This window comes from Pelophylax lessonae (assembly GCF_965119305.1).
Source record: "Pelophylax lessonae genome assembly, chromosome: 3".
NCBI classification, from domain to species: Eukaryota; Metazoa; Chordata; class Amphibia; order Anura; family Ranidae; genus Pelophylax; species Pelophylax lessonae.
The window spans coordinates 209685762-209699095 of NC_138770.1; the positions used below are offsets into that span (position 1 = coordinate 209685762).

The 13334-nt window shown below is 45.4% G+C and overlaps 1 protein-coding gene across 2 annotated transcripts in view; it reads right to left on the reverse strand.

Annotated features, from left to right (window-relative positions):
• The window catches only part of CUL3 (cullin 3), a 328571-nt gene that overhangs the window by 169889 nt on the left and 145348 nt on the right, over window positions 1-13334 (reverse strand). For both annotated transcript variants that reach the window (XM_082252499.1, XM_082252498.1), the window contains exon 4: window positions 12337-12497. In XM_082252499.1, the coding sequence (XP_082108625.1) occupies window positions 12337-12497 (161 nt within the window). The remainder of the gene's footprint in view (window positions 1-12336; window positions 12498-13334) is intronic.

The window sequence follows — 13334 nt, forward strand, 5'->3', positions numbered from 1 at the left end:
CGAGCCATAGCTGAACGCTCGATGGCGGGCTGGGGGTCCATCTGACCCTCTTGCCCTGGAGAACCAGTGCGGTCAGTCTGAATCCCAGCACCGCATGATCCATCTTCATCCGAAGAGAAGACTAACACTAGAAGCTGACAAAATAAACAGCTAGTAAAGTAAGAGAAAAAACTGACATTTTCAAAGAAAATCAAATAAAAGGTTAGGAAGGCTGAGACTGAAGCCCCAGCACAAGGTAAGCCTGACTACTCCTGACGCTAGGCAGATTAAAACCGAGTTGGGAGTGGTGATGCAGGGGGGGTATTGACCAGATGGGACAGCCCCCATGGGTGTGTATATGCTAATGTCTTTGGACTAAGTCTATATGCCTAGCTACTCCTGCGGATGGGAAGTCAATACCCAACAGTGATGACTTAGAGGAGGCGGCGACTGTCGGAGGACATAAGAGAAAAGAAAGTTTTGAGGGAGATGAATCCTTCAGAAGGTGGTTGTCTAGGTACCCTGGAACCTGGAGTTCTTGAAAGGGCATATGTAGAGGTGTAAGCACCTTGGTGAATACTCTGGATGCAGGGGCTAGATCAAATAGCAATGTGACAAATTGGAAAGGTTGGTCTCCTGTTGCGAAGTGCAACAGGCAGCAAGGTGGGTAAAGCTTGAAATCCCTTGTGTTACTGCCAATCCACCTGCTTTGCCATTAAAAACTGACTACACTGATGCGCTGGTACCATACACTGTCAATGCTTGCTCCCCTTTTCCCCAGACATAACCCTCTTTGTTGGCATTGTCCCCTGATTCGCCCTTTTTGGCAACAGGTTTTGCAAATCGTGCACGGGATTGTATGGTTGTGTTTTCTTTACTGTTTTTTGGTTTAGCCAGATGGACTTGTCTTTTTTCATCCTGACTATGTAACTATGGAATCTCAGAGGCAATAACTGACCATGCAAATTCCATGAGAAACTTATGAACCCCAGTGTTTTGGTATCATGAACAAGTTTAATGGTCCTAAGCAGTCTGTAAATCAGATTGATCACAAGCAGATTTTGGATATGGTAGAGTGGGGGGGGGGGTAGTGTAAAACTATTTTGTACTCCTTAGAAATCATTGATTGAACCCATAGGTTTAGACGTATATAACCCAGAGAAATGCAAACTTACAAAATATGTAAGACACCCCCACACACCCTTCAGAGTGATGGTACCCAGTTATTATGAAGAAGGAATTGGTATAGACCTAATGGGCTTTGCGTGCCATGTTTTTTGCACAGAGAAGCCCCTGGGAGGGATGGGGTGGCGTGGAAGAACCACCTTCCCTCCTGTGAAATCTAATAGGAACCTATCAAGGGCCTCCCCAAAGATGCCCTCTTTTGTAGGGCATACATGTGAGGTGTCTTTATTAAAAGGCAGATTCAGCTGACCAGTACAATTCTGCACATATGGATAGAAATATGAGCCAGTCTGGAAATCTGAGTCATGACTTTTTCTAGAGCATCACCACAGAAAAGTAAGGCAGCGTTTGTAAGTTTTCTGCCAAAGTCCTAAACGACAGAATCCGCTTGATTGTTCATCGCCCTTAGCCAATTAGCTGTGGTTTAAGTAAGAGAAATTGAAGCAATAGCTTGACGTGCAAGCACAAACATTTCAAGAGTGTCTCAATTTTTTTTCGTCTGCAGAGTTCCTAAAGGAAGAAACCTCTTCTACAGGTAGAAGTGGTTAAAGAGGTCGATGGCAGAGTTTTCTACCGAAATAGTCTACTGCCTAGCAAAGTTTCTCCAAAGAGTGTTAAGCTTTTCAGGAAAAAAAAAAAAATTGTCATTAAAAAAAACTTTGCCCATTCTATTTGTTCATGAATGGGAAATGTTTTTCTCCTAGTACCCAGAGGGACATGACAAAGGAGAATAAAATGCAACTATATTGAGGCTTTTGCACACAGAAGTATTAAGCTTAGCTACACTGGCAAACATATTGCATGACGCTATAACAATCAGGGAGCATCATGGGAGCCTAGGGGTGGGAAAATTGGATTTTTTTACTTACCCTAAAATACATTTCTCTATGTCCACCGACTGATGAAGCAGCTGCTTTAAAAATCATAGACGGATGGGTAATAAGCCCCTCCCACTAGGAATGACCAGGTAGAGCCAAAGGCTGACACACCCAGGGGGGCAGGATCCCTGGATTATTACCCCTGGCCTCACCGTTGCATCTTCAGTTTAGTTGCAAGCAGTTTATAATAACCAAAACCCAACTCTTCAGAGAAAAGAGGGGTGGGAGATACGTCTGTCGGTGGACTCAGAGAAATGGATTTTACGGTAAATAAAAAGTCCATTTTCTCTCTTGTCCACCGACGGATGTAGCAGCTGCTTTAAATCATAGACGGATGGGACGTCCAAAAGCAGTGAAAAAATAAATTGGTGTTATGCACCAAAACACTCGCGCAGAGGAGGAATATGAGTATATGTGAATAAATGAATAAAAATGTGAATGAAATTTAGGTCAATCTAAGAATGAAAAATTAACAGTGTATAAGTAAATTAATCCTATTGGAGGCTGCAACATAAACGTGTAAAATGTGAATGTTTTAAACTTATATATTGATATATAAAACCGCGCTCAACCAATTATACACACTTGATAATGTGCAAATATGAATATTGGACAGAAATATGAAACCACACTAAAGAGCAATAATAAACAAGAACAATGTTTGAATAATGGATAGATTAGACGGTGTTGATAAAGTCTCTTTGATTCCAAAAGATTATTGAGGAAAAACAGTTCTTAAATGTCTTCACACCTCCACCAGATAACGACCACCCAGTGTGCACAAACTGCTTACTAGAACAACCAGACCCCCTAATTGCAGGGGGTCGGTTACAGCAGTAACTCGCAAGACTGCTGACACAGGATAGACTAGTAGCAGGCAAAACCAGATATCTGTACAGGTCCCCCTCAAAAAATTAGCATATTGTGATAAAGTTAATTATTTTCTGTAATGTACTGATAAACATTAGACATATATATTTTAGATTTATTACACACAACTGAAGTAGTTCAAGCCTTTTATTGTTTTAATATTGATGATTTTGGCATACAGCTCATGAAAACCCAAAATTCCTATCTCAAAAAATTAGCATATTTCATCCGACCAATAAAAGAAAAGTGTTTTTAATACAAAAAAAGTCAACCTTCAAATATTTGTTTTCAGTTATGCACTCGATACTTGGTCGGGAATCCTTTTGCAGAATGACTGCTTCAATGCGGCGTGGCATGGAGGCAATCAGCCTGTGGCACTGCTGAGGTGTTATGGAGGCCCAGGATGCTTCGATAGCGGCCTTGAGCTCATCCAGAGTGTTGGGTCTTGCATCTCTCAACTTTCTCTTCACAACATCCCACAGATTCTCTATGGGGTTCAGGTCAGGAGAGTTGGCAGGCCAATTGAGCACAGTAATACCATGGTCAGTAAACCATTTACCAGTGGTTTTGGCACTGTGAGCAGGTGCCAGGTTGTGCTGAAAAATGAAATCATCTCCATAAAGCTTTTCAGCAGATGGAAGCATGAAGTGCTCCAAAATCTCCTGATAGCTAGCTGCATTGACCCTGCCCTTGATAAAACACAGTGGACAAACACCAGCAGCTGACATGGCACCCCAGACCATCACTGACTGTGGGTACTTGACACTGGACTTCAGGCATTTTGGCATTTCCCTCTCCCCAGTCTTCCTCCAGACTCTGGCACCTTGATTTCCGAATGACATGCAAAATTTGCTTTCATCCGAAAAAAGTACTTTGGACCACTGAGCAACAGTCCAGTGCTGCTTCTCTGTAGCCCAGGTCAGGCGCTTCTGCCGCTGTTTCTGGTTCAAAAGTGACTTGACCTGGGGAATGCGGCACCTGTAGCACATTTCCTGCACACGCCTGTACACGTTGGCTCTAGATGTTTCTACTCCAGACTCAGTCCACTGCTTCCGCAGGTCCCCCAAAGTCTGGAATCGGTCCTTCTCCACAATCTTCCTCAGGGTCCGGTCACCTCTTCTCGTTGTGCAGCGTTTTCTGCCACACTTTTTCCTTCCCACAGACTTCCCACTGAGGTACCTTGATACAGCACTCTGGGAACAGCCTATTCTTTCACAGAAATTTCTGTGTGTCTTACCCTCTTGCTTGAGGGTGTCAATGATGGCCTTCTGGACAGCAGTCAGGTCGGCAGTCTTACCCATGATTGCCGTTTTGAGTAATGAACCAGGCTGGGAGTTTTTAAAAGCCTCAGGAATCTTTTGCAGGTGTTTAGAGTTAATTAGTTGATTCAGATGATTAGGTTAATAGCTAGTTTAGAGAACCTTTTCATGATATGCTAATTTTTTGAGATAGGAATTTTGGGTTTTCATGAGCTGTATGCCAAAATCATCAATAATAAAACAATAAAAGGCTTGCACTACTTCAGCTGTGTGTAATGAATCTAAAATATATGAAAGTCTAATGTTTATCAGTACATTACAGAAAATAATTAACTTTATCACAATATGCTAATTTTTTGAGAGGGACCTGTATGTCTTCCAATATACACCTCCAGCATCCACCTTTTAAGTCCTTATACCCAGAAACCATCCGCTCATATAACATAGTTAGCAGGGATAGAGGAGACAAAGGAAGGCTCCCATGGTGTAGTACGTATAAAAAGGCGTTTATTTAGACAATACAAATGCACTTACATTAAGGTTGCTTGCAAAGATCATTGAGAAGACAAGATACGGTTCCCAGGTTAAGAACGCCGCTTCTGCGTTCCACCTGGAGCCGGAAAGGAACGTGATTACGATCCTACGTTTCGACGGGACCCTGATGATGATGTTGGCTACGCACTGATGAAACGCGTAGGGACGTAGGTTCGTAATCGCGTTACTTCCGGCTCCAGGTGGAACGCGGAAGCATAGAGTGAGCCGTGACCGGGAAAAGAGGAACCTTGCCCTTAAGAGAATACGCCGTCACCACTGTGTCTGATCCATCGAGAGATGGTCGCCGCAGACACAGCCTGACCCTCATGGGTTCCATCCGTATTCACAAACGCAGAGCCCGACTTGCGCAAGGACTCCAGATACACCCGTATCGCCCGAACCACATCAAGCAATGCAAGGCAATTTCCTTAGGATGTGAAGGTTTGGGACAGAGTGACGGAAGCACTATGTATTCATTCAGATGGAAGTCTGAAACCACCTTAGAAAGAAATGACGGATTAGGCCGTAACACTACCTTATCCCTGTGTATTACCAGATAAGGAGAGCGGCAAGATAGGGCCGCTAGATCAGAAACACTGCGCGCAGAGATAATAGCCCCCAAAAAGGCAACTTTCTGCGACAAGGCGAGCAAGGAAATGTGTCTTATGTTCTCGAAAGGAGATTTCCCAAGAACTGATAGAACCAAATTAAGGTCCCAAGGAGGTAACCGAGACCTCCTGGGGGGGAGCCAAATAGTGAACACCCTGAAGAAACGTATAAATCAAAGAGTGCGTAGCCAAAAGGGTGTTAGAAGTACACAGCCAAGGCCGAGATCTGACACTTAAGAGTGCCAAACGTTTGTCAACCCCTTTCTGTAGAAAGGTCAAGATCCTGCTGATAGCAAAGGATCTAGGATGCAGCTTCAGCGATTTGCACCAAGCAATGTACGCTTTCCACGTACGATGATAAATCTTCGGCAAGTGGACTTCCTAGCCTTGAGTAAGGTAGGGATCATAGGGGGGGAAAAAAAAAAAAAAAAAAATCGGACAGACCCTTGTCCTTTAACACCTTGCTCTCAACAGCCAAGCCATTAAAGCCAGCGACTGTAAAGCAGTATGGAAGATCGGAGCCTGAGATAGAAGATCTTCCCGTGGAGGAAGTGTCCACGGACCTGCGACCTTCAGCCGAATCACGTCGGCGTACCAGGATCTCTGGGGCCACTCGGGAGCCACCAGAATTACCAAAATTCCCTCCAACTCGACCCTGCGCAGCAGGGGAGATAACCCTGCGCAGCGGAGGAAACGCATAAATTAGCCCGTACTGGCTCCAGGGAGTCACCAGGGTGTCTACTGCATCCGCCAGAGGATCTCTGGACCGAGCCAAAAAACTTTGAAACGTTCCCGTTTAGTCTGGAGGTGAACAGGTCCACATCCCGGGTCCCCAATCGGAGACACAGCTGGTGGAACACCTGTGGCTGCAGGGACCACCCTCCCTGATCCAGGGTTTGACGACTCAGGTAGTCCGCCTGCCAATTGTTTACGCCAGGAATGTACAAAGCTGATAGGGCTTGGTTGTTGTCCTCTGCCCAGCGCAGGATCTCGGCTACCTTCAGAGCCCCCAGGGCACTCCTGGTGCCCCCTTGATGATTGACATATGCCACGACCGTAACATTGTCAGACTGGGCTTGGACAGAACACCCCTTGAGATTGTCCATCCAGTGGAACCGGCTCAACTTGATTGCTCTCAGTTCCAGAACGTTGATCGGGAGCTTGGACTCTTCCACCATCCAGGTCCCTTGAACATTCAGTGTGCCCAGCACTCCCCCCCACCCAACCGGTCAGACAGGCATCGGTCGTCACCACCGTCCAGAATACTGGAAGGAAGGATTTCCCATGAAGAAGATTCGGAAAGCTGAGCCACCAATTCAGGGAGTCCTTGGATCTCTGACTCAAACGAATCAGACTGTCCATGGATAGAGGATCCTTGTTCCATTTGACAAGGAGCTCCTGTTGCAAAAGTCTAGTGTGGGCCTGAGCATATGGTACGGCCTTGGAGGACACCATCAAGCCTGGCACCTGCATAGATTACCTGAGAGACACCAGGTCGCAAGCCAGCAGCAACAGAATCGCTTCCCTTAACTTCTGTAACGTCACAGGAGGTAGAAATACCTTTGCCGAACCTGAATCTAGGATCATCCCTAGGTACTCCAGTCTTGTTGTTGGAACCAGGGCAGATTTCTGAAGAATGAGATTCCAACCGAACTGCTTCAGAGTGCGATTGGGGACCTCCAAATCCTGTTCCAATGTCACAGACGAGTCCGTTCGAAGAAGATTGTCCAGGTACCCCAGAATCGCTATTCCTCTCTGTCGTAGCAGAGCCAGTATAGGGGGGACCAACACCTTGGTGAAGACCCTGGGAGCAGAGGCGAGACCAAACGGTAACACCACAAATTGAAAATGGTCCTTGCGCACCGCGAAGCAGAGGAATCGTTGATGGCCCTGGTAAATAGGGACATGGAGATAGGCATCCTTGATATTGATCAAGGCCAGCAGGTCCCCCAGATGCTTCTGGGCTGTAAAGGAAGGACCTCGCTTACGTGAGGGAGACTTACCCTTAGTCAAGTAAGGAAGGAGTGTGCTCTTTCCCCCAGTGACCATCTTGATCAAGTCATCCAAGGAGGAACCAAAAAGGCGATCCCCCTGAAAGGGAAGATCTGCCAAAAGCTTCTTAGAAGCCTGGTCGGCCAACCAGATCTTTAGCCAGATCACACGTCTGAGGAGCACACTTACAACTGACACTCTGGCTGTGAGCGGAAGAATGTCCAGGTTAGCATCACTTCTGAATGCAGAGTCTGCAATAATTGGTCAGCAAGTTCCAGGGCAGATGAAGGTAACGGGGTTACTGTCAGTGCCTCTCTCAGAGCCTTTACGCATTCGAACATAGTCTGAGAGACTAGAATGGTAGATCCCACTACCGTATACAGGGCGCTGTGAATACCGCATATCTGGGGGTCCACCTGAGGGGGGACCGTCCATTTGCGTAAGATCTCTACCTCAAAAGGGTAGTGTCTAGCAAAACATTTGGGAATTGCAAGCATGCGATTAGGTCGCCGCCATTGTTCCTCCACTAAGGCGGACAAGACTTCGGGACAAGGGAAAACCTTGGCCGAATTATTTGCCCTGAGGGATCCAAAGGATACCAAGGCACCTTTGCGATTTAGAAATCGCATCAGATTTTTAGGGTGTCCCTCACTGAGGATATCAAAGCATCTTACCAGCGCCTTTTTCTGTGCCAAGGCGGGTGTGGAAACATCCTCTTCCGCATCAGAAAAGTCTGAATGCGGGGGACGCATCCTCCGAAAGGGGGTCTGCGTCCCCGGCGACCATATCGGCCTCAGAATCTGAGGTTTGAGATGAGATAGGCGAGGGCCAAGGGCGTTTCTTAGTAAATGCTGCCGCAATAACTTTGTCCATTTGACTGGACATTTCTTGCATCACAGACAAAGCCACATCATGAGCATAAGAAACGGGCCCCAACGATGCATCCGAGGTCGCAGACAAACTTGGGGAATACATGTTAGACATATGACCAAACCGTAGGATTGCACAGTAAGAATATAAAGAGCAGACATGGAAGCGGGGAAACACCGGAACCTGCACCTCAAGGGGTTAAACAGAAGCTTCTCCTGAAAGCAGGAGCAATGGCCGAAGATGGAGCAATCTGCGCCCAATCGCTAAATATTAACGCCGCTGAGGCTAAGTGAGGTTACATAGGCACCACAGGTCCCAGCAAGTCCACCGCTACGGCACACACTGCGCCTTTAAGAGGCGATATCAATGCACACAGCACTACTCCGGGGGATAATTCTAAGCCCCCTAAAGGCCTGAAACCCCTCTGAAGATGAAAAGGTGAAGGCCAGGGAAATTAAACTCCTCTAGAGTAGTTACCACATGGAGAACACAGCAAGATCCATCAGCAGCATGAAGAGAAGGTAGAAGGAAATGCCCCCGTCCACAAGAGCCAGAAGCTCCTGTGCCATTTTGTCTCCGGCTCCAGCAAAATGGCCACCGGCATTATAGTGATAGGGAGACCCAGGCAGGCTGCTGAGGCCTGTTAAGGCTGCAGGCAGCGGAAAAATGGCGGCTTCGCGCCAATGAGCACGTGACCTCGGGCCTAGTGAGGCTTACCCTATCAACAGGCCTGGGGGGGGGGGGGTACATCCCAGCGGATGAACCCCCCCCCCTCAAGGTAGCGGTAGGCGCAACCATGTACCCCTCCGAGGCCTCCACCCCACCATCCACTACCCGGTATAGCACCTGGGGCGACTTACCTAGGGGACACCCCACTAAAAGTGTCCTGGGGGTCCGGAGCCCAGGGTAGGGAAAGGTCCGGGTAGGAGGGGAAGGTCCCAGGTGACCCCTCATAGTGGAGGAGGGTGGTAGGAGGCATGGGTACCCAAGGGTCCTACTCACCTATGGAGGAGCCCATGTCCACCCCAGGCCTGCTAAACAGATGGAGGGACTGTACTTACCGGGCCACGCTGCTGAGGGTGGGCGTCAATCCTGACAGACTGCCTCTGCAGTGAGGAAGCTGTCAGCCAAGGGGCACGCTGCTGCAGGTGCAGGGTTCGTACACATTTTTACCAATAAAATACCTTGACTTTTTCATGACTTAAAGTAAATATTCATGACCTAATGTTTCTTGAAATATCAATGCAACTATTGTAATTTAACCAATATTATCTATATTCGAATATACTGGAGAAAGAAAAAGATTTAATGGGTGCTCCTGCTATGGGATAAAGCTTCAGTTCAGGCAGTCATGATGGATAAGGTGCAGCCGGACAGGTATGGATGGCACAAATGCGGCGCTTACATCGAGGGCAGCTCTTTGTTAGGCCGAAGCAACAGTCCCAAGAACAGGCAGAAAAGAGAGAAAGGCGCCACTCAGTGTAGCAAATGTAAATAATTTTATTGACACATTAAAAACTTACATGGGAGGTAAGTATCTTGATAGCGCGGCGTCCTTCTACACTGAGTGGCGCCTTTCTCTTATTTCTGCATATTCGAATATACAGTGATTGTGATACAAATTTCCATGACTTTTCCAAAACTTTGTGGGTTAAAATTTTTTTCCAAAACTTTTCCAGGCCTGGAAATTGCCATTTTAAAATTCCATGACTTTTCCATGTTTTTCATGACCGTAAGAACCCTGCAGGTGTGTGCGTACCGGCGGGGTGTTTCACCCGCAGGCCAGTCCCCGTCCGTGGGACTATAGTCGCAATGGAGACCCAGCGTGGAGCTACGGTCTGCAAGCGCTCGCTGGCACAAACTGGGAGACCATAAGGCTCTCATATAGCCCAGCTGGCATTCCACAGGACCTGAAGTCCGAAACCCAGCTGGTATTCCACAGGAACTGGAGTCAGCAACAAAAAATGAAAAAAAAGTTCCCCTTAAGACGTTTAAAAACAGAACTAGGACAAAAAGGTCCCAGCAGGGAGCTGCTTGGCCACTCCTAAGACCATGCAGCTAAAACTGAAGATGCAACGGTGAGGCCAGGGGTAATAACCCAGGGACCCCACGCCCCCCTCGGCATGTCAAAGCCTTTGGCTCTACCTGGTCACTCCTAGTGGAAGGGGCTTATTACCCATCCATCTATGATTTAAAGTAGCAGCTACGTCCGTCGGTGGATGAAAGAGAAAACAGCCACTAACCTGTCCCACGGTCCAGCAGTGAGCTCACACACTGTCTTCGGGCCTGGTATCTCCACTATGGGCACAGCCGGGCGAGTCGCTCTGTGCATAGTCACTGGTGGATGCAGTCTTCTGGGTAAGCCGCGGCGCGTGTAACGAAAGTGGGAAGCGGGTACCTGTCCCCCCCTGCTCATCAAAAATGCCAATTGCTTAAGAGGAGCAGGGAACAAGTCCTTAAAGAGGAGCTCCCCTTTAGGGTGGAGTTCAACTTTAATCGTTTACAGCAATAGCTTTTTTTCCCCTCTATTGGCATAAAGGTTTTATATAAATAAAAACAGACCATTTTAAGCACCCCTGCCAGTGTTAAATGGTTTGTCACATCCCACTAACTGCCACTTTTGCTGGACATCTTGCTCTGTTAAAGGAAACTGAAAAACAGACTTACTAGCTGGATCAATAGGAAAAAAAAAAAAAAAAAAAAGTCTTCCAACAAACATGCAAGAGCATGCATACATGCATGGGCGAGGCCCAATCTCAGCCCCCTACTCCCCCCCTTCTTAACACTGGCTCCCCTCCACCCCTTCCGATGCCTCTAAATGGGAAAGTGACTTTGAACTGACGCTAGATACCACAGACCAAAACCACATCTGGCGAGCTACAAAATCCTCCTCCCGCTGGTAGATAGTATGCCGCCAAACTGAGCTCAAAATGGCGGCATACTATGCAAGTTTATGTGCCTCATGTTTTTTATGCACTTTATATGGACTGCTTGCACCATTAGTTGTAGAGTCTAAACACCATTCATCCCCTGCTGTTTGTGGTTTGGTGATGTTTTTAAATTGTTTTTTCAGCAATTTATTCTGGTGTCTGGCCAGATGAGACTGAGCAGTTTACCTATGCGGTTGGATGATCTACCACATCCATAGAGTATCAGATGTATCTTCATAAGGAAGGCTATTGAATACTGAATGCGCTTTTGCTGTCTTATAACAGACAGCAACTGATTCTGGTGAGCGTGCATTTCTTATATTTGGTTGAGGTAGCACACAGATGATGATTCACTGAGAACTGAGATTTTGGAGTAATAACACTGGAACTATTTAATTTACACTTATGGACTTTTATTCACAATGTGATTTATTTATTGGATTTAAAACTCAGTTTTGTTTATCACTATTCATACAGTGCTGCTTTTTTCTTTTTTTATGTACCTGGAAATCACTACCATAATTTAGTATGCTCACAAGTAAGCGCTCATTCGCTACCAAGTTTCGCATACTTTACCTGCTCGATACATTGTCTCAATGTAGCCTATGCATTCTGCACATGATCTAGACTGCTAGATTTTTGGTTTTGTTCTTCAAAAGTTATGCATCTTTTATCTATACGTGTGTATAATTCCTCATATGTTATATGCTTTTAGTTACTGTTGTGTGACTTAACTACTTCTAGTCCATACATGGACCATGGCTTGTTTGCAACATTCCTCTTCTTGATTAATAAAATACTTGAAGAAAAAAAAAAAAAAAAAAGAATGCAGTCACCACAGCTAAAATAAAATGTGGTTAGCTGCAATAATACATTTTTGGGTTTAATAATGCTATAACCAAATTAAAGTCTTAAAAAGCTGTAAACCATGTACAGAATTTATTTAAAATACACAAACAAAAAATAAATCTCTGCATAAAAACAACCACAGCAAGCACATAAAATGCAGCTATCTTACCATGTCAAATTGTAGATTATTTTTTTTTCGTGACTGGAAAGAACACTGAAATTTCTATTAACAAAACAAAGCCATAATACCACTGATTGATCCTTAATGGAGTCAATAGTACTATATATATATATATATATATATATATATATATATATATATATATATATATATATGTGTGTGTGATCTCTATTAAAATATACAACCAGACTGTGCGCTTACCTATCTACAACTTCTCCTTTCCTCTCTCTTGCAATCATGTCCAACAACGTTTGACGCAGGTGATCTCTTATGCAACCATATCGTACAACTTGATCGCGGAATATTATCAATCCCAGGTTATAAACATTTTCAACATTATTTTGCTGAACATAGACTCTATCCTGAAAACAAAGTGGTAAAAAATTAAGACCAATTTCAATCTAAAATAGGTCTTCAGTTTTTTTTTTTTGTGTGTAATTGAGGTAAGACTACATCAGTCACAATTTTTTATTGAAAAACTATGGCACATCTCCATTCTGTCCTCTCTTTTTCATCCAAAACCCCGCGGCCTATACCCTCATTTGGGAGAGGGAATTGAAGACACAAAATTGATGACGACTGGGAGAAAGCCATTATTCTGTCACACAAGATTTTTTGTAGCCAGCAGCACACAAGAGAAACGTTTGCCCAGACAATCTGAATAGATTTTATCCCTCCCTCTCCAATATGTGCTGGCAATGTGGGAGTTTGGAGGGCACTATGCTCCATATTTGGGCTGACTGTCCCCAGTTCGTTTCAAAATAGAAGCCCAGAACCTCCTATCTTGTAAAGTTATGGGGACATTTATCCCTAATACCCCTCAAGTTACCTTATGATAATATATACTGAACATATATATTGAACCTGTAGCAAAAGGACCTGACAAACGTAACATCCTTCGTCACTTTTTTGTACGGTTGCTAGAGCCATCATTCCCCACCCCTGGAAATCCCTCCATGTATGAACTATAGCTGAATATGGACTGGAAATGGACTTGCTTATGGACCTAGAGAACTCGCTGGCAGCAGAACATGACCGCTTGGACAAGTATACCAAGACCTGGACTGCCTGGACCATATTCCATAACTCACAGGAATTACGAATGTTTTCCTCATGGGGCCTGAGGGTAGGGTGGAAGGCATAACCCCCTCTATTCCTACATAAAGCAACCATTTAGCCCCATCACCACTCAATGGCTG